General features: G+C 38.5%; 1 protein-coding gene across 3 annotated transcripts; it reads right to left on the minus strand.

The window, feature by feature from the left end:
• Positions 1-225: 225 nt before the first annotated feature.
• CCNJ (cyclin J) lies at positions 226-19,597 on the minus strand. Of its 3 annotated transcripts, none has more exons than XM_012654473.1 (6): positions 19,291-19,597; positions 18,548-18,657; positions 11,414-11,624; positions 4,165-4,464; positions 3,918-4,041; positions 226-3,284 (listed from the first exon to the last, which is right to left on the minus strand). In XM_012654473.1, exons 2-6 carry the CDS (start codon positions 18,614-18,616, stop codon positions 2,873-2,875), a joined length of 1,116 nt encoding a protein of 371 aa, XP_012509927.1. In that variant the 5' UTR covers positions 18,617-18,657; positions 19,291-19,597; the 3' UTR covers positions 226-2,872. The 3 variants fall into 3 exon arrangements, with proteins under 3 accessions (XP_012509927.1, XP_012509926.1, XP_012509925.1); XM_012654472.1 differs by having other exon boundaries at positions 3,918-4,044; XM_012654471.1 differs by having other exon boundaries at positions 3,918-4,077.
• Positions 19,598-22,639: the final 3,042 nt, after the last annotated feature.

A 22,639-nucleotide genomic window follows, 5' to 3' on the forward strand; every position in this document is an offset into this window, starting at 1 on the left:
ACAACTAATTTAAAGCTCAAAAGGCAACCGTGGTGTTCAGTACACTTTTGTGGGTGTCAGTATGGAATACATAACGAATGGACACGTTTCACACCACTATGGTTATATTCTACATCTGGATGGCTTAGTAAATATAATCACGCTTCCAGGTCTGACTTATGAGGTGGCATGGATCAGTAAAGCTACAGATACAGGTTTATATTTAAAATAAAAACACCAAAGCCATTTTACTGAAAACTAGTTTATTTTAAAATTAAGTGCATAGCACTCATCTAATTCCATTGGTGTAGACTTTAGCACCACACTTGCTATTTGCAATTAACGTCAGAACACAGATAAATTTTGGTTTGCAGTCTGTACTTGAGTAGTGTTTATTTAGTGGACTTTGGTAAAGCCCTTTATACATATCATTAATCTCTTCACAGTACATAGTTAATGATGGTCCAGTAATCTCAAAAAAAAAAAAAGGACCTACTTTAAAGACTAATCAATAAATTAAACAAAACAAACCCACACAAAATCCCCCCACCCCCAAAGCTAGCAGTTGTGAGTTGTATTTATATGGAAACCTAATGTTTTAAAAATAGTTCTGGTTCTCCAACCACCCCATCCCACCCTGGGTATGCAGCAATAGTAATCAATTATTTTATTCTACCCCCCCAAAAGATTAATCCAGTGTTCTTTAGCTTTTTTAAATATAAACTGGGAAAGTATTACTAATAAGTTTTTTTAAAAGGCATATTCTTCTATAACAAGAATGACATATAAACCAATCAGTAAAAGCGTTTGACAAGACATTAAATTATCACAGGCACTGGTTGTTGTTTCAAGTTGGGATCTCTATCCCCGTATCTTACATTCATAGTATTATTGAGGTAGTTAAAATACTGAAAATTGGACTCCAGATTGCTGGGTTCTGAATGTGAATGTGAAAGATATATTCTCTTTTGAAACCCACTTTCCCCCAAATAATTCAAGTTTTCTTGAGGTAAGAACTACCAAAATCCAATTAGCAGCCTTCTTTAAAGAGGAAAAGTGGTGATACTTTCAGAAAATAATGTTCATATTTGAAAACTGCCATGAGTGAGTGTTCTTACCCAAGTGGTTTATCTACCAGACTAATAAATCCACATTATGCCCTATGTACTCTAAATATATAAGTTAAATCCTTTTAAGGAAAGAACATTTCTCTAAGAATTCGTGCTGGCAGAAGCCACCCACCCACATTCATCCCCTGGAACCATCTGGATCAGTCCATTACTGTGTTGAGCCCCTTCCCTTCCTAACAAAGGCCATTGGCTTGATTACTGAGACTCCTGCTGCATACCCACAACATCTTTATAATAAGTTTGTCTTCAATGCAAATTGTGGCAGTCACCTATCTGCCATGTGGATTCCCTTCTATTCAAGTGCTATCTTTAAAAAACACAAACAAAAAGACACACCTTTCTAATTTTTAAAGAAAGCTTCCCTCCACCGAATCTCTTTCTCCCACAGATAAGAGCACAATGTATACAGTTTCAGTTATTACAGTGATTTTTTTTTTTTTTTTACTTTTTAAGCTTATTCCCCCAAAACGCTTTACTCCCAAACTGCCCTTGCTGTAATAACTATTATTGCTGTTTTCACTTATTACAAGAACAATGAAATGTCCCAGGGCAGTTGCAGGACCAATCCCATGAAAATGGCTACTGAAATTTAATAATCAGTACCTTTGCCTGCTTAGACTGACTAGCTGAATTCAAAGGCTGCTTATAAAAACCTGTCTTCCACATAACAAAGTGCTGCTGTAGCACAACCTGAGAACTACCCTGGCCACAGTCCCTTCCAAAATAAACCTATGGGACTTTATCCTAGAACTGACATTTTACAGTTACGCCTTCCCTTGAAAAAACTTTTTTTTTAAAAGAGTAATATCAAATCTGAGTATAAATCACAGATTGCACTGAGAAATGCAAAACCTATATACTTATTATGAATCACAGGAACTACCACTTCGTTCATTCTGAGCTACACTCTTATGTTCTCATTTGAAAACACATCCTAGCAACAGTATTTTAACCTATGTTATAAAGGTAGTTCATACTGTAACATTCCCAAAGTATGTTGCATTACAGTTAAGTGTTTCCAAGTATTACAAATTCCCTGAGTTAAATGTGTTTTCATTCTAAAGATTTGAGGTTGATCACTTAGGGAAAAAAAAAACAAAAAATTATGACCATGATTTTAAAATAACAGACTTATTCCATCCTTAATTTTAGTACATAAATCCAGATACCTAACTTATGATAGGAAGTTATATAGAATCTAAAAAAAATTGTTTTTTACTGCACAGATTGGTATAACATAGCAACTCATGAGTTTAAACTTAGTAAAAAAATTCATCTGTAGAACAAAAATAAAACTCAAAACTGTAGAATTAAAAAAAACCTCATCAAAAATTAATACTGTAACTTTCCTTCATGAAAGACTGTTTGGCAAGTCCACAGATAAACATTAGTCTTTGACTTGTAAGCCAACATGAGGCCCAGAACCTACCACAGGTCAAATCTCAAAATGGCAAATTAGAGTCTGTCCAAATTTTCTGTTGTAGTAAATATTTTTGAAATATTTGGACCATAAGCCAGGACCTCAACATTTTTATCATGCAGGGATTTGTTGTAACAGAATTTGACACACACACTATTAAAGTGTTTTAGTCCTCCCAGGTATTCACGGTGCATTGAAAGGGATAGTCAGTCTTCCTGGTGCTGGTACCTGAAGAGTTCTGATGTCATATAGATCCCTTTCCTTTTGAAGAGAAGTTTACAGAAGCTTACCCAGAGCTTCCAGTCACAAAGCAATCTGGGTCAGTCATCACCTTCACACACAATCACCTTTCAAAGCATGGAGTAATACAAGGGTAATGTTCATTTATCTGATAACTCCGGTTATAAGAAACACTCAGACAGGGTTTAACTTCTACTGGTATTGCCAACGACATCCCAACACCAGTCTGCACTTGCCCAAGGCCCTGAACACTAGTTTGGAAGCCAGCAGGACATGTCTGTAGTGTGTAGGATGAGGTATGTGTGGTAGATACAATTTGCTGACAGCTTGGTTGTTCCGATGTAGGATGGCGATACTGCAGTGATGTCTGATGTGGCTGATGGAGATACTGAGGTTGCTGAAAGTGAACTGGCCGTGAGGGCTGGGAAGCTGTCTGGAACACACTTAGTTGTGCTGACTGAGGTCCTGCTTGTCCTCTCTGTTTGTTTGCTTCTTTCACATCGTTATCATGAGCACTGCAACATGGAGACAAAGGAAACTATTAATAATGTTACTTACAAAGAATTTGCAAGAAAGTCATGCCCCACACTCAGCTACTTAACAGCTAGCTTCATGAACTCTCACCACTACTTAGGTAGCAGTCCATGCACCACAATTTCAACAGCAGTAAGACCTTGCTCGTACACTTCTAAAGCTCTTTCCCTTAGTATGAACCTTGCTGGTAGCTTTGAGGGCTATTTCCAGTTTGGGAGATATGTACACAATAAGCACTTAAGTGTGGCTGCCACTTTGGTAACATCCCGGTGGCCCCAAAATTAAAAAGATGTGGAAATAGGGAATGGGAGATGATTTGGCTGGCTAAACTGATCTCAGAGTTAATGTGGCTTACAGACACAAAAGAGCAGCTCCTTTCCCTATCATGTATCCAGAATCATTCTAGCAATGACAACTTCTAACCAGTTAACAGCCAAAAGGGACACCCCTTCTGCAGAATATTGCTCCTACAGCGGCTTGCTGATGGCAGCAAGTAGGTGCCAGAATCAAGTTTCCTAAAAGGTCTGTGCCTTTGAGAAGCTGTTTTTAGGGCACCTTATTCATGTAGAAAAATGGTAGCAAGAAATTACAAATACAAGAACAAAAAGGCTTACATCAATAGCCGTTCAATACACTGCACTAAGAAATCCCAGGAGTAAGCAGTAAGACGATGTAGTCTTGTAGGCCACGTTGGAGAAAGACGAAGTATAATCCTCGAAGAAGCCACACATGCAGCAGCTACTAAAGAAGGTGCATAATTTAGAAAGGCATAATCTGTGGAGACACCAAAAATGAACTTAAGCAACAGAATACACAAGTCACAAGCACGCAAGTCACTTACTGGCATTCACAACCACTCACCTTGCAAAGATACTTCCAGGAAGTAATCTGCATATTTGGCCATATAGAGTTTAGTTTTTTCCAAGCAAATCATTGGCCAGCCATCATGAAGATCTGTTTCATGTACTGCTTCAGAGAGGTAATACTCAATGAAATGGGCAGCTGTTGGAAGGCAGAGGTTCCACTGAAAGGTTTCTAATAATAACAGTTCCATATGTAGCAAATTTTGTTTTGTTAATACAAGATTCATATTAGTCATACAACCCAGGCTGTTAAGCTGCTCCAGCTTAGGCACACTATCTTCTTTTTCTTCAAATTTACCTTGTAAGAGAAATGGGGAGAGGAAAGAAAATGTTAGGCAAGTGATCATTATAGATTTAGTCAGTAAAATGGGATTTGCTATCTTACTGCCAAAATTTAGATCCAAAGACATTCTTTACCCTACCTTTCATAGATACAACTGTGTAGAACTCTGTGGTTCTCACATTTCTCTGTGTTTTCTTTCCCAGTGCCACTGTCCCCAACCTTTCCCATCCCCTGAAAAAAACATGCTTGAAACATGTAAACATTCTGATCTGTGTTCTGTTGTATAATGTACATAGTCCTATGTGCCAATGAAAAAATAGCTCTCTCAAATCTCATCAGCTAAATCTTTTCAGGAAATTCCTTTTTGCAAGCTGGTAGTGGCTGGTGGAAGAAAATTATTTTAAAGTAGAAGATAGTTTAAAAAAATTTAATGTCATAGCTCTATCTGAAATCAAAAATAGTGCAGCTTCAATTGTTTCATCTTGGCATATTTTCAGCATAATCTCAATTCCAGAGAGAGATAAAAAGACCAGGGGGAAAAACTGGGTGAATATTTAACGTAAGAATTGTTGTTCCACAAAAAAAAACCATCCCTTCTCTTTTGAATTTAAAACAAAAATCTAGTTGAGTCTAGTTGAGTCTGTTAAAAGAAAAACAAGAAGGGGAAGGGGAGACGCTTTATGTCTTTATTAATGTATCTTTAGATAATTATCTTTTAGATCCCCTTACTCAAAGCAGAACAGGAATAAAGACAATATGATGGCAGAACTTTATTACTCAAAGGCATTGATTTCTTTTCAGGAAATACTCATCTATAAGGTTTCAACTATGCATAGCTGAAGATTCCCTTTACAGCCCCAAAATAATGTTCCTATAGATTATGTACCATCTTACACTTTCATTTCCAAATAAGCATTTTACTATATATATAAAGCATTTGTCTTAGGTATTTGAGAACTGATAGATGGAGAAAATTCACAAACTATAAAGTTCCATTATGATTTTCCAGATGTAGCAACAGAACCAAAGAGCTGTCTTCAAGTCTCTTTGGGTCTTTGTTCCATGGTGGTCCATAAAAAGGAAATTAAAACTAAGCCTTCTACCTCCCAGGATGGCATTCTATTTTATATTTAAGGTTTAAAATAGTCATATTATATTACAATTATTATTGATTTCTCACAATAGATTTTACCCTCATACTTGTTCAAAATTGTTAGAATGTTACTAAAGAAGCACATAGTATTTTCAAAAATTCATTTTAATATTTTGATATATTACAATATATTTTGATAACAATTTCAATATATTTACTTTCCTTAGAATTTTTTTCTTTGAGACAGGGTCTCACTCTATTTCCTGGGCTAGACTACAGTGGCATCATTACAGCCCACTGCAACCTCAAACTCCTGGGCTCAAGGGATCCTCTTGCCTCAGCCTCCCAAGTAGCGGGACTACAGATGTGTGACACCACACCCAGATAATTTTTTCTATTTTTAGTAGCGATGGGGTCTTGCTCAGGCTGGTCTCGAACTCCTGGCCTCAAGTGATCCTCCCACCTCGGCCTCCCAAAGTGCTAGGATTACAGGCATGAGCCACCACACCTGGCTGGAAATCTTACAATTTTATCCATTTAAAAACATTTTTTGGAGAAGAACCAGAAAGACTGCCAAAGCAGGAGAAAGCAGAAAAGCTTCTCTTTGAAGTTTCTCTTCTAGAAGGGATGCGTTTTTACCTCACATTAAAGCTGCTACAAATGATAGTAGCCAGGGTCACTCAGCCTAGACGCTCAGTGTGCAGCACTGGGGCTGGAACCAGTGTAGATTTGCTGATGTTGACCAGTCTTGGTGCTGGGGAAAAAAGACTGCCTTGATCTTTGCTCAGGGAGAACCGGGGTAGGAGTTTTTGTCTCTGATGCCAGGAGATTCTAAGCTCACGTCTTGTGAAGAACCTACACTCAAAGCAGCAGGAGTGATGGCAGAGAGATGAACTTCTTCAGATCTAAACTACTTTTTAACTAAATATTGTTGCAGGTAGGAGTTTATCCAAAACTTACATAATTCAGATTGTAAAGACAAATTTCACAATTTTGCCAGTATCATATACTGAATATAGTTGAAAGCACTAAAGTGGTCTTAATGACATAGTTATGTAGCATCATCACTGAATAAAGAGATAGAAGAGGAGACCATTGTTCTCAGTATAATAAAGTGAAATTCTTCAGCAGGCGAATGACCTAGAAATTCAGTTCAATCCCTCTGGATGAATTATTATGGCTTTCAAGTACCCTGCCATTTGTGTAGCAGCAGCAATACTAGCAGTGTACTTCAAAGGAATACTGTAAAAATTAATGAGTTTATTTACATCATGCTTGAAGTTTCTTTGAAGAAATTAATATACCATAATATGAAACATTCTTAATCCTTGAATTATCTCCTTGAAACTGTCAACATTGGGAAAAAAACGTATATGACCAATTTCACTGCTCAAGAAACCAAGGTAGTGAGGTTGGCCAATTCATTTAAAGTCAAATAAGTTAAGTCAAACCAAAAATGGAAGCCAAAAGAAGATTTATGTTTGAATTCCCAAATCAGCACTTCCAGACCAAAGTATTGCACCAGGTTACATGTGAATAACAACTACCAGGAGGGCAGACTTCTATATTACTAAGTATCTATGGGATTTTTATATTTATAAAGTATTTGGCTATTACAAGTATGAAAAACTTTGCATATTGATTTGCAAAGTTAAAAATAACCTGCATACTGTATAAATAGCCATACTTGGGATTTTAATTGAGGTTCAAATTTTTTGGCACTTTTTCATTATGTTTAGTAATTAATACTCAGATACATGGATATTAAAGGATTTTAAAGAGTGTGATAACCTCAGTGAGCACCTGTATTCAGATTTATAGTTTTTGTTGTGCTGAACAATGTGTGTGGGTATTTTAAATCTACTTATCCACAGTACCACATAGAAATCACAAAGATCAGTTTCTTCAACTGAAAGGAAATACCAGAAGCCATGTGATTATATTGATAAAGGCCCCAAACAGGAAATAAGGGCACAGGAAATTCATATCTGTTTCCCAGAAAATAGAGAATTAGAGGCTACAGAAACAAAACACCAAGTTGTCTTTCCTTTATAGGAAATGTTCAGATCAGCCATGGAAACCAACACATTTTCAAAGCCAGCAGTGAATGGTAGGTATGTGGTAGAGAAGATCTATATCCTGAGTAGGGCATGGATCAGATGCCATTGTGAGCCAACCCATATTCTTTTATTACTAAGAGGAGAAAAAAGTCATCCTTAATACACACTAAGAATCATCACAAATTTACCAGACTGTCCATCTAATATAAAAATAGGTAAAGAACAGGAAGAGGTTGTTTACAGAAAAGAATTTCTAAGGTCATTAAAAATTAAGATGTGAATTAAACCAACAGTGAGATACAATTTTTCACTGATCAGACAGTAAAGTAAAAAGCTTTGCTAATCCAGTATTGGTGGACAAGGGGAAGTAAGAACTTGTTACAAATTGTTAACTAATAAAATACTCTTATCTTGCTTTTGGCTTCCTCTGGACTCCAGGATCATTTCTTAGTTACACAACGCCTTGGGCAAATTATCAGAAACCTTATCTCCAACATTGCTTCCATATTCTCCATAAATTTACTGCTGGTCATAGAAGGCTAGGGAAACCAGGGTATACATGTGAAAGAACTGGAATATGAGAATTTCCCAGGACAGAGCAGGGTCCATTTTAGAAGCTAGAACCTTTAGGGCAAAGGAGGCAGGTTAAAGATTATAGCTTAACGTAGAATTAATCATTATGATGATAAACAATTTGTTTCAATTTCCTATGTGCTTTTAAACAATATTACCCCACTTAATCTTCACAACAACTTTGTAAGGTGTCTTTAGTTCCATTTTATAGAGAAATAAGCTGAGACTCAAGGGTTGTTTAAATTCACATTGCTGATGAGAGATTCAAACCCAGGAACTCCATCACTGTGGTCCCTGCTCTAAAACACCGCTCTTGAATCAGAGGTAATCTGTAGGCCCTTCCTTCCTACCTCTAATAGTGCAGACACCCAGGCAGCTGGATAAACATTTGCTTCTGGAACTTACAAGGTGTGCTCCATCTTTTGCCAAACTACCTGCAGCTTCCCAACTTATTCGATAACTGGAATCTAACTGTCACCCAGTCCTTTCAGCTGTAAGCTGTTCTTCACTTTCATACAGCAGGGCACCCATCCCAAAGCAGGGAGCAGCTGGGGAAGGGGTACACAAAAAGTTCAATCATTCTGTGAGGAGAAGCATTATTTGAATGTTTATGATAACTATTAATAATTGGATAGCTGCTATTGGTATCCAAATGTAAGATAGAGTATAAGAATGTAAGAAACACTAGGATGAACTCTACAAATTTAAAACAGACATCAAACACTGAAAACAGGGTATCAGTTTGTAAGCATCCCAAGCTTTTTTGCTGTAAAGTCATAGACTGGGGGTGGAGGGTGAGCAGAGAGATTGCAGCTGGCTAAGGGCCATCGTCTTAGATTCCTAACCTTAGTGTAGGGCTGACAGCAAACTCTTTTGACCACTTCCTACTTTGGAGGGGCCAAGATACTGAAGGATACCTCACACACATTCCCACTCTCCAGGGCAAAAGGAAGAATGTAAAGGCAGTTCTCTCTCAGGGAAAGGGGGCTTAGGGAGTATCAGCAGAAAAGAGGGAGGAGGTACCCAGTTCTTTTAGTAACAGGTGATAATTCATATTTGGACCCCAGCAAATACAGCCTAGTTACTGGAAAATGAGCCAAAAATAACTACATATTACCTGAGAGATGAAACCAAATAATCTTCAATAAAATAAATTGATCATAACCTTAAACTAACAGTAATATACAATTTAAAAACCAAGAACAATTGAAAACTCCATTCCAACCAACCTGAGATGGTACACAAAGATGAACCTCTTACTTGGCCCACACCACACTTTAAGAATGGCAAGCACAGAGCAGGTAGAACTTTGTAGTGTTAAAATGACAGTGATGGCCATAGTAGGCAAAAGGTTACTTTCCACTAATGATCCAAGTTTTAAGATCATAAAGATCATAAGATCATAAAATAACCTAACTTGCATGTCTGATTTCTGGCATGTTTCTACTATAAACTGAGCCTGTAACTAATTACCATTCTGTGGAATAACAAAAAGCCATTTTATTTGTGGACTCACATCTAACCTGTCAAGTGTTTGGGTTTGTCCAATCTTATGCAAACTATTAAACCCCAAAGGGCTTCACAGTCAGTGATGAAACACCTATAGCATTAGACACATGATTACTTATGAGCATGAAACTTTAATTAAAGGTTAAATTAAAGGCTAATTATAAATGTACAGGCATTACCTCTCTGGCTTCTGGGTGGGGAAGAAGGGTGGGTGATGTGTCTGGATCTTAGAGAACAAAAGATTTAAGGGGAAATAATAGATATTCAGGAAGTAAATAGTATTCTACTAAGAATTTGGCTCAAGGTGCACGGGGATAGGGTTGGATGAGACTGGAAAGGTAGGTGGGTCCAGATGAAAGGTTCTAAATGCCACATGAAGCAATTTTCACCTTAACACACAAGCAGTAGGAAGTCATCACTGCAGCTGTGATTTATTTACACTCAGCCTTGTTCTATAAGGGATCTGAAATAGCTTACAAAAGGACATTCAAGGGACAAAACAAGTAGTTGGGCCATCAGATCAAAAGAATAAAGGCAAGAAAAGAAAATCTGAAGGAGATTAGTACCAGAAATGAGACCACATAGGACTGCATTTGGTTTTAGGTTTATTAGCAGCCAAAGCACAGAGGTGTTTTAGAAACAACTCTGGTGGCATCAGTATACGGATAATGTTCCTTAGACAGCAGCCATATTGGATCCCAAACCCTCAAGTGGGGGTTACAGGTGAAGGATGTCAATATATTTACATACTACTTTGAAATAGGGCTTAAATTTCTATTATAATGACATGGATAATATAAAAACTACATTATCAATTTGAGTTCAACATCAAATAGAGTCTTTTCATATTACTAAAAGAAGAAAAACTCAATTTCAATTCCTTTACTTGCCGTCTCTCTTCTGTGATAGTACCAACGACCAATGAAATGAGTTACAAGAAGATGTTAAGAGAAAGAAGCCCCCAAAGGTCTATCAGTACATTCTGTGTTGAGTAACAAATATGGTTGTATCAGATTATCTTGAAGCCTATTACACAGTTGGCCTAATGCATAAGCAACGATTTTCACATTTGTAGCAGTTCCACATTAACTTTCGGTTCACTAAGCCAACTCATTACGTAGTCAGTAGAAAGTATTCTAACAGTATAAGCGTATGTTACCTTTAAGAAAGAGTTTCTCAACTCCAGCTCCATTGATGTTTTGGGCAAGAGAATTGTTATGGGGAACTGTCCTGTGCAATACAAGATGTTCAGCAGCATCCCAGGCCTGTATGTACTAGATACCAGTAGCATTCCCCCAGGATGTGACAACCAAAAATGTCTCCAAGTGTCCCTGTGGGACAAAATTGTTCCCGTTTGAGAATCACTGCTTTAAGACAGTGGTTCTCAATAGGAAAGGTACATCAGAATCACTTTTGGAACTTAAACAGTTAAAAGATACCCAAGCCCCATTATGTAGATTCTGACTCAGCAGATCTGGGGTAGCCTGTCTGATGGACATTTGTATTAGAATTTTCAGGATGTAGGGGTTAGGCACATGTTTTTAAAAAGACTCCAGAACCATTTTTAAATATCTTAAGAATTACTGTGCCAAGAAACACTTTCAACACAAGCTTCCTGATACTAGTAAAGTGGAATGAATGAGATTTTCTGATATTTTACTGAGGTATACATAATTTTATTATATAAACAATAGGAATTTCCACTCATGTAGATCAGATCCATACTTACTTGCTAGAAGCAGACAGGAAAGCGCAACTAAATGCAGCTGCTGGATAGAGATGTCATAGCGATCCATAAACAGGTCCAGCAAATAGACAGCAAGATGGCGGGCTGAAGGGCAAAGCGTGAAGCGGTTGCTCACAATGGCAATCAAGTCAGCAAAATACCGTCTGAGACTTAGTTGAGGGGACTGGCCTTTGTAGGAAGGCAACTTCAGCTCCTAAATCAAGAGGAATGACATTTAGTCTGATGTATCTACAATATACCTACAGTGCAAAGATTTAACATTGTTTTCCCACTATATTAGTGTTATAAGTACTCAAAACATACTTTTCTTGAGTGGAACACAAAAATGGAAAAGTTTAGTGAAAGGGTAATGAATGACACTTAAAATTTAATTTAAAACCAACCTTTTCTCCTTATTCTTAACCACCCCTGATGTGACCAATTATGGGTCTTTCTTGCTTTATGGAATTGATGCATTCTAGAAGGATTTTTAAAAAAGGAATCCTGTTTTCCCTACCAAGTCTTTTTAGAAAAACATCCTTACAAAAAAAAAAAAAAATCAACCACCCAATACACACATACGCAAACACACTCCTCTCCAGCAAGTTCAAAGCTTTTGGTTAGAAGGTAAATGGATATGCTTCTGGTATGCTGCATACTATATTATACTTGCAGTGACACAGAGACCAGTATTCATCCACTAGTATCTTCTAATTTTGTTTTCCTTTTAGCAGTTTTATGATCTCTCCTTTGCCATCATCCTTTCATATACCTAAAATCACCTTTCAATCTCAGGACTATATTATATCAACTTTTCTAGAGCATAGAGAAAGATAGAAAGTTTCCAAATTCATAAGATCTGCATAATACTGATATTAAATCCAATAGATATCACAAATTGAGAAAGAGGCAACACTGATATAATCCAAAAGCACAGGCAAAAATAAATAAATAAATAAATAAATAAATTAGACTGCATCAAAATTAAAAACTTATGAAAGGACACTATCAACAAAGAGAAAAGACAACTCACAGAAAGGAAAATATTTGCAAATCATATCCGATAAAGGGTTAATGTTTAGATTACATAAAAAACTACAACTGAACACAAAACCCAACCATTTTAAAAATGGACACAGGGCTTAAATAGACATTTCTCCAAAGAAGATACACTAATACCCAACAAGCAAACATGAAAAAGATGTCGACATCACTAATCATTAGGAAAATGCAAATGAAAACCACTAAGAGATACTGCTTCACACACATTAGGATTGCTATTATATTTAACAAAACAAAGACAAAAACAAAAAATAACAAGTGTTGGCATGGATGTAGAGAAATTTGGAACCCTTGTGTGTTACTGGGGAGAATGTTAAATGGTGTAGTCGCTGCAGATAACAGTATGGCAGTGCCTCAAAAAATTAAATAATTACCACACGACCCAGTGATTCCACCTTTAGGTATATACCCAAAAAACTGAAAGCAGAGACTTGAATAGATATTTGTATACCCATGTTCATAAGAGCATTATTTACAATAACCAAAGGTGCAAACAACCCAAATACCCATTAGTAGATGAATGGATAACCAAAATGTGGTATATTCACACAATGGAATATCATTAACCTTTAGAAAGGAAATTCTGATATACATTCATCTACATCGATGAACCTTGAAGACAGTATGCTAAATGAAAAAAAGGCACAAAGGACATTTATTGTATGATTCCACTTATATGAGGTATCTAGAATGGTTGAATTTATGGGACAGAAGATAGAACAGTGGTTATTTGGGGCTAGAGAGTGAGAAATTGGGGAGTTATTGGGTATGGAGTTTCAGTTTGGGAAGATGAAAGAGGAAAGTAGAGATGGCAGCACAACAATGTAAATATACCTAATGTCACTGAACTGTACACTTAAAATGTTTAAAATAATCAGTTTTAAGTTATGTATAGTTTATCATAAACAAAAACAAAGGGAAACTACATATTAATCTAACTTAATATTACCTAATATGGATAAAATAGTCGATTGTAATTTAGTAGTGTAGCCAAAGAATATATCATCATCAATTGTAGCACATCCCAGGAATGTAAGGATGGTTCATAATTAGGACACCTGTAAGTCGTCATAAAAATTCACAAATATGCACAGTCATCTTGACAGATGCCAAAATAGCACCTGAAACGAAGGTAACCCTGGGAGAAATAAGAACAGAAATATTTCCTTGAGGAAAGGGAGGGAGGGAGGTAAAAAGATCTCAAATATAAGAGCCAGCATCTCACTTGGAGGTGAAACGACAGGATTATCATTTTAGCGGCTACGATTGCAGTATTATTTAACATTCTGTGAGTACTAACGAATTCAAATTGAAAAAAGAAAAAGAAGGTATAATTATTGGAAAGGAAGAATCAAAAGTCATTTTCAAGAACAAAATTATTACTTTTCAGATAGCAGAATTTATATTAGAAAGCCCAAGAAAATCAAGAGAAAAAATAAAATGAAACAGGAAGAATTCAGCAAGATGCTGATTATAAAATATAAAAAGTCAATAGCTCTTCTGTATACTAATAACCAGTTTGACAATTTCATATCTAGTAACTATAAAATGAAAACACCTAGAAATAAACTTATATATGCTAGCACTGTATGAAGATAACATTAAAATTCTAATAGGGTATGGAAGACTTACATACATGGAAAGACATTCCTTTTACTTGGTTAAAAGGACCTATGTGATAATAATGGCATTTCAAATAAGGAGAGAATACATGCATTTAATATTTCTGTCACATATGACAAAGAACTAATTTGTTATTCAGAGAACTCGTTTACAAATCAGTAAGAAAAAGCCAACAAATATGGATAGTTTATAGAAAAATACTAACAAAAGCCAAAAATATATAAAACAATTCCTATCTCATTCAAATATAAAGACTTATACAGTTTTTCACTTTCCAGATTAGATTTTATCAATTTTTGCTTATGCTATTAAGAGGGAAAATAGGAACTCTCACATAGTATTGTTCAGATTGACAACTGATAGAATCTATTGGAGGAAAATTAGGTAAAATAGATAAATTTTTAAAAATGCAGATAACTTTTAACCTAGCAACTCTAAGCCCAGGAATTTACCCTACATGTAAGGAGGTCCTTTGCAGCACTGTTTGTAATAGCAAAATAGTGGAATAAAGAAGATTGATGCCCCAAAACTTGGATGCATCTCCAAGGAATTACGCTGAGTGAAAAAGTTAATCTCCACAGGTCATATACTGTATGATTCCATTTAGATAACATTCTTAAAATGACAAAATTATAGAAATGGAGAGCGGATTAGTAGTTGCCAGGGGTTAAGGTGGGACATGAGGGTGGGAGAGAATAGGGTGTGAATTTTTATAAAAGGGCAACATGAGAGATTCTTATGGTGATGGAAAATGTGTATCTTGACTATATCAATGTAAATATTCTAGTTGTGATATTGTACTACAGTTCATCAAGTTTTTTACCACTGAGGGAAACTTGGTAAATGGTATAGAGGGATCTTTCTGTATTCATTTCTTATAAATGCATGTGAATCTACAATAATTTCAAAATAAAAAGTTTAATTAAAAAAAGTGTGATGTCTAACAGGGAATTGGTTAAATAAACTATGGAGCATTGATCCAAAGTGGCTTCTAAAATAAAGGGCAGTAGTGCTATATGTGTTGATATGGAAAAATCTGAGGGTAGGGTTGGAGGAAGGTATAGAACAGTGAATATATATTATGACCTCTGTATCAACAACGAAAATATTTTACTAGAAGATATGTTAATTTATTGGGTATCTTTTCAGGAGAAAACAATAATGGTAGTAACTTTAGAGGACCAGGGAATAGCAGGGGTTGGACGAGGCTCATTTTAAACCTTCCTATAATATCTGAAATTTTCTTTTTAACCATGTGCATGCAACCCTTAAAATTTTTTAAAAGTATTAACAGGGGTTACTTGGATGATGGGCTAATAGGCCATTTTATGTTTTTAATTTTTGTATAAGTGAGAAAAGCCTAGACAAACACCACTGAGGAAAAAAATATATTTCTTCAAATAAAGGGAACACGCTGATTTCTCACACAGCCCCTAGGATTTTTGTTTTACTCCTTCACTATTCTGTAGATCTTTACAATGGTGTAAATGAGTTACAATTTTACCTTTGCTGCCATCATGTGATATTTACTGAGCATCTCCCATGTAGCAGGCCCTGTGCTAATCCCAGGGATTAAGGCTGGAAAAAGTCTCAAGCCTCTCTCTAGTAGGCGAATCAGAGATTATAATACATATAGTAATCATAGGCTACTATGGAAATATGGAGGAAGACAATCTAACTCAGCTCAGGGGGTGGGGAGTTGGGAAAAAAACAAAGCCAGGGTAAGTTTTCTGGAAAAGAGGCCTGAACATGGTCTTAAAGACTCCCTGGGAAACATACCTGGAAAACACATAGTAGATTTATTTTTAACTATGTTAACCTTACCAACTTTACTAAAAACAAAGGCAGGAACCACAAGGGCTATCAATAGAATATGTTTAACAATGTGTTCAATACATTCTCTTTTGTCTTTTTAAATGGTAAAGTACAGTGCTTGCCAGATGACTGTCAGACTTTGTTCTCTTTGTCCAGGTACTGCAGTCATATACACATGAGAAAATGACCACTGCTTCTCTCACTTTATGAGTTTCTTCTACTGTCTATTTCTGATCCCTGAGAACTGAACACTCTTGTTCCCATCTACTTTTCAGGAATCCATAGGACCAAAGCACAGGGAGGCCTGAATACATCATCTCCATCTCCAGTCTCAAGTGTCCATCAGCTCTCCATACCAAATGCCATGCCCTTCCCAGAATGGGTTAACTGTCCAGGTAGGATTGAAATAAAGGCCTAAAAGGAATACTCAGAAGCATAAGTACAACTCTGTGGGATGAATATTTTCTTAATGTTTCTCACAAAGCTAGAATTGTTCCCATTTGTCATTAGGCTCCTGAAAATACTTTCCCAAACAGCCTATAACACTAAGTATACAGAGCAAAATGATGAGAAGAAAGAAAAGGAGACACAAAATAAAAGGAGACAGCTACTTCATAGGGGTTTTTTGGGGTGGGGGTGGGAGTGGGGCAATAAATTATGTTTTATAAAAAATAGTATAGCTGGCATGAGGATTTCCATTTGTTGTAATTTTCACCCCTCCCTAGTAGATACAATGCAGGTCAGACTAATGATTTCTCCACAAACTTTAGATCTAAACATAGAACACATTCTACATTATCCAAATGGCAAATGCCCAAAGGAAGACCTAAATTTGGGTGCTCTAAATTATAAAAAGATTAAAGTATGAATAGCCAGGAATCACCATGTCTCTTCTCTGAGAAAAGTTCATTTTAACTTTCCTTGACTTCAGTGTACTACAAATAGTGGTCTCTCCAGTTCCACTTTACTGATTAATGTAAATTCTTTATGAAGTGTTACCAATATGTCAAATCATGAAACATGGTTTACACAGTGCTTTATTTTTAAAGCCAACTCAAGGCAGCATGCCAGAGATGGCCCAAGACAACTGTCAGTGGCATTCCTTCAGACCTTGTGCTACCTTGTCCTCTGATAGCCTATAAGCAACTTGAGTGCAGGGTTGGGTCTTATTCTTTGAATCCTCCAGAGACTAATGCACAAAAGCATTCAATGAATCTGAATTTTTTAAAATAACCGACTTCCAATCTCAATTGACAAAATCAATTCAGATAAGCAATCAGGATTAAAATTATCTACACATAAAACATAAGAATTGAAAACTTTTTAAATTTCATGTAAATTAATATCATTTGATCATTAACATCAAATAATTCATTTCACCACATACCAGAGGGATAAAGAGGCTGACACTTATAAAAGAACTTTTCAAAATATGTTGAACTATTATATGTCAATTTTTAAAAAAGAAAAGAACATTTCACACTGAAAGATGACATCTGCAAAAAAAAAAAAAAAAATCAAAACTGTATCTGAACGATTTTCAAAGCAGAAAACCTGCAACTCTTTCCCTAACAAGCCAGAGATTCCATAGTCGGAATGTTTATGTGGTCCAAATGATCTCCTAGGGGCTGAGGTGTATTTAGTGTGTGTAAGAGACTGAATATCAGAATTAATGAGTAGCATTTAGAAATCTCAACCCTAGGAAAGCTTGTAACAATTTAAGTCAGAATTAGGTTTTCCAATCTACTTAACTTGGTCAGAAACTCAAGATATAGGTTCATTATCATCCCAGGATCTCCCAACTCCAAGGGTCAGAATCCACGTAACAAACGGCTCTCTCTATCCAAGATAAAACTGAGTTAAGCTAGAGATCATTTTGGATCTAGTCTCTCTTCTGATTATCCAAAAGGCAGAGCTGTCATCTCATTAAGCTGTCTTGTGACATGCAGAGCAAAACTGTAACTTAAGAGCAACAATACACAGACTTTGCTTTTTGCTTTGCAAAAAAAGGTGTATTTTTTTTCCCAATACCTATTAAGTATACTAAGTCTACTTTCTGACTTTGATATTAGCAAGAGGAAGCAGCTAACTCCTTCCATCTTAAGGCTTTCCGAACAGCCCAAATCTGAAGGGGTAAGTAGTAATAACAGTTATTACTTAGTGCTTACTATATGCCAAGCACTGTTCTAAGCACATGTGTAGTACTAACCTACTTAAATTTCACAATCAAAAGGTGCGTTCTATTATTATTCCTCACTTTACAGATAAGGACATTGAAAAACAGAAAACTAACATGTCTAAAGTCTCGAAGTAAGTGAAAGGCTAAGGAATTTATGCAGGAACGCGACTTACAACAGATAGCTGCATCTTACAGCAACCACAGATAGACCAAGGAGGGCTGCTCTGCCCAATAAAAATAAAATCAAATTCATGTTCCACCTGGAAACAAGAACACCAGAATGTTCCTTTCCACCTTCTCTGGCCCAACTACCACGCCCCTCCCCTCACTTAAGTTGCAGGTTCTTCTGATACATCCCAGGGAAGGAGCCAAGAAGTTAATTAACCTTGAGCAAGGGAGCCAAGATTCCTAACAACCGGCGCGAGACACCGAATGGGAAAACTGGGCCTCAGAGTTACCTTGTACCGAAGCGCTTGGTGAATATCAGCAGCCAGCTGTCCTCGCCACCACTGCCCCTCCAGCTCCATGGGACCCGGCGGCGCGCCTAACCAGACGCAGCAACTTCAGTCTGTAAGACACACCCCAGACGCGGTCACCACCAGCAGCTCCTTCCTACGACCCTGCGCGCCCCTTCCCTGAGGGCTGTGACCTCAGGCCACCCTGTGTGGCTGTAGATCTTCACCTGATTCGTCCTAAACCCACCACCGATCCAGACCGGTTCCCTAATGCCGCACACAACGCCCGACCTGCCCACTCCGGAGGAGCTGGCTTATTCTGGGAACTGCCCAACTGGGTGACTGGCAAAAGGGGATCAACTCGGGCCCCAAGTTGCCAATGCGTGGCCCTGGGTGCAAGCTCTGGAAAAGCTGGACCGGGAGGCCTGGCTTCGGGCTCCCAGCGTCCTGGGTTCGAACTCTCCCGCCGGCCCTGAGGAGCGGGAGACTTGACACTAGCCATGGCCCCGCTGAGGTGAAAAGCTCCCCTCAAGAAGCCCGGAGGTCAGTGTCTGCCTGGCTGGGGGTCCCAGCTGAAGACCATCGGGAGCTTGCTCCTCCTCGGGAGCCCGGAGGAACTCACGGGACCGCGCGGCCCCAGAATGGCGAACAAAAGGCCGGGCCGGCCAGGCTCCGCGCCTCGCCCCGGGCCGGTCCGGTGCCCCGCGCCCAGTCAGGCCCGCCCGGCCCTACGGCAGCTCCCTTACCCGGAACCGCGGCCCTCACAGCCCCAGCCCCGCCGGCGTGCTGGGGGCGCCGGCCCCGCTCATGCTGCGGACTGTCGGCAGCGAAGCGCCGGCCTCAGCTAGGGCCCAGCGCCCGGGCGCTCGCGCCGCCCATTGTTAAAGGACCGGCAGGCGGCTCTGCGTACAAAGCCAGCGCGGGGGCACAGGCGGCCCGCTGCTGCCAATCTCGTCTCGCGATACAGTGGGGTCGCCCCGAGCCGCCCAATCGGCTGCCGGGCCGGGCCCAGGTGCAGCGCCCGCTGAGCCCCCGTCTGGGCCCGGGCAGCATCCTGGGCGGCGCCTCTGGCCTCGGCTTCGGTTTGCACAAGAGTCTTGCCACCACCTAGCTCGAAGCCGGACTGAGGGTGGCTGAGGTCGGAAGTGCACTGGAGAAATTATAACGTTGTGACTGCAATGGCCAATCCAGCCAGGCCACTCACCTGCTGAGAACCTTCGATGGCTCCCTGGTGCCTGGAGGAAAGTTCTGACGCCTCAGTCTGGCATTTAAAACCCTTCGCAGCAGGGATTCAATCTGCCCTATCTCACACTGCAACAGCCCCATATATTTTAGGGGCTGCTCTGTGGGATCATCAGTCTTTCCAAATCTGCTTTAACTGTTTCAACAGCCCCTAAAGCACTTTTTCTGTGAAATTCCGACCTCTTTTTAACTTCCACCTCAAAACCCACCCTTCTAGAAACCTAATTAATCTCCCCCACCTTCTTATTTCCTTTGCTTTAGAGATTCCCAAGAGCTTTGAATGAAGGGAATTAAGATTACCTTTAGTAACCTTGCTTGTCAAATCTCTAGTGGATGTAATTAACCATCTGTGGTCGTAAGTCAGGAAACTGCAAAACTGAAAACACTCCAACGTCAATTAAGGTGATGTGGGAGCTGAAATGTGATTAGCAAAAACCTAATCAATTGTATTTTAACCTGTTTGATGGACTATCACTAAAGTGGATGGTCACCAAAAGACAGTGATCCCCACTTTTCTGAAACTGTATATCAGCCTCCTTTAATATTAAAAAAATAAATATTAAAAAATAAAACCCTGCCACTTTTACTTTGAATCTTTTTCCCAAAAGATGCATGATGATAAAGAACTACTACAAAATGATGAATGCGTGTTACATGCATCTCGGTTTATCACAGTGGCATCTTCATGCACTTAAAGAACAGCAGCAGGCATGTATATGAGCCATAGTCCACCTATAGACTATGCCTATGCCCAGGAGAGCAGGGCTATAGAAATCAATGGCAAGAAAAGGGAAACTTAGAAGTAGAGGTTGGCAGAGCCCAGAGAGGCTGCCCTGGCCTATTTCAGTTGGAGGGGTTTCTCTAGAAAGGAGATAGACATCAGGTTAAAAGCTCCATGCCATTTTTAATGGCATTTAAATAGTATCTACCTCCTGAGTTTCCAATTCATGACTAACGAGCAACTTCATGTCAATAATTTGGCTTCCAAATGACTTAAACATCCAGGGCCTATTTAAGAACCCTTTCAGAAAAATAGGTCACAGACTATAATCATCAGTATAATAAGTAGGTTGTCTCATGGTTTCTACTTTGAAGATATCATTCACTGGGAGATATTCAGAAATCATTCTTCTATTATTTTCTGGATTTGCCTCGTGATGAGATGACTTCAGTGTTCATTTCCTTTTATAGTTTAACGTTCATTTTATAGACATTAATTTACATATACGTATGTATTTTGCCCCAGTGTATCTTAGAGTATAAATCCCTAAAATGCAAAATTCAGGTTTAGTATGATTTCTTTTTAAATTCCTATAGAGCAAGATGGACACAAGGTATTTACTTAATTCCTAAATAAAATAAAGTCTTCTCATAGAGTTTGAATGGAAGAGAGAAACATAATGAACAGCAAAAAAACATGTCACATGGTGACAAGTGCTCTGAAGAAAAACAGAAACAGAGGCTAGAAAGTGACCATGGGTAGACTTTTATATATATATATATATATGAAGGGGTTGGCAGTTGTAAGGAGGCATGCTCAGTTGCCTTGTTTGTTGTTGTTGAGACACAGTCTCACTCTGTCGCCCTGGGTAGAGTGCAGTGGCGTCATTGTAGCTCACTGCAGCCTCCAACTCCTAGGCTCTGAGTGATCCTTCTGCCTCAGCCTCCTGGGTAACTGGGACTACAAGCGAAGGCCACAAACACCGGCTGAGTTTTCCCCTGCCCCCTTTCTTTTTGGTAGAGACAGCGTCTAACTCTTTGCTCAGGCTAGTCTCAAACTCCTGAGCTCAAGCAATCCTCCAGCCTCGGCCTCCCAGAATGCTAGGATTATAGGCGTGAGCCATGGCACCAGGCCAAGCCAAGCCCAGCAGACTTTGTTTTATGATAAAGCGAGGCGTGCAAAGGCATGAGGGAAAGGAGTGAGAATACACATTATCTGGCGGCTGAGCCTTCCAGGCAGAGGGAACAGCAAATCTCTAAGGAGAACGTATGTTTGGCATGAAAATAGGGGCCAATGTATGCCTGCAGTGAAAAGAAGATAGGAAGGACATTCCGAGTGTAGGAAGCAGTGATCATCAGCAAAGGTATGAAAGGATGGAAGTAAAAAAGGCAGAACATCTACATAAAGAGCAGAGAATGGAAACTACAGAATCCAGTGTGACTGCAGCATAAGGCACAGGTGGATTTGGCAAAAGATGAGGGAGGAACCAGATTCTCTGGAGAGCTTTTGTAACTCACTAAACTTTAGGCAATGGAAAGGTGCTGGTTTTAAATTGTTTGTTGAAATTTTTTAAATGAATGTATACGAAAGGTAAGACAGTCAAACAGTAGAAGACTATATACAGTCACTAGCAGGTCTTCCTCCCTCCTCTAATCCCAGTTCTTCCAGAACCAACACTATTACTCTTTTATACCCTTCCAGGGGTATACAGGTATTTATGACCATGCATATATATAACCCCCTTGACCCATTTTGTACACAAATGGTAGCACATTACACACTGTCTTATGTACTTATCTTTTGTCTTACAGAATATTTTGGTGAACATTCCATAATAGAATTTCCAGGATTACTTTCAATGGGTACATTGTATTCTACTGGATGCAAAGGAGTAGGAGCCAGAAGTCCTGGGCTCTGGTTCTTGGGTCTTGATTTGCTGCTGTTTGTACTATTCAACTCATTGCAACTATTATTCATATCCACCGTCAATATTCTTGCCTAAAGTACCATCATTTCTCACTTGTACAATCATCTCTTAACTGGTTTTATTGCCACTACTACTGTCTTTCTCCAAAATATTTGTCACCTAGTAGCTGGAGTGGTCATAAAAAGGTAAATCACACCTGTTAAGA

This window comes from Propithecus coquereli, unplaced genomic scaffold (assembly GCF_000956105.1).
Source record: "Propithecus coquereli isolate 6110/MARCELLA unplaced genomic scaffold, Pcoq_1.0 Scaffold440, whole genome shotgun sequence".
Classification (NCBI taxonomy): Eukaryota; Metazoa; Chordata; class Mammalia; order Primates; family Indriidae; genus Propithecus; species Propithecus coquereli.

Excerpts from the sequence above, each read along its gene's own strand:
- CCNJ (XM_012654471.1), bottom strand. The coding sequence starts at position 18,616 with ATGGAGCTGGAGGGGCAGTGGTGGCGAGGACAGCTGGCTGCTGATATT. Across the intron at positions 4,078-4,164 it reads CCTGGAAGTATCTTTGCAAG|ATTATGCCTTTCTAAATTAT; the intron begins GTGAGTGGTTGT and ends GTGTCTCCACAG. Across the intron at positions 3,285-3,917 it reads TGTATTGAACGGCTATTGAT|TGCTCATGATAACGATGTGA; the intron begins GTAAGCCTTTTT and ends TCCATGTTGCAG.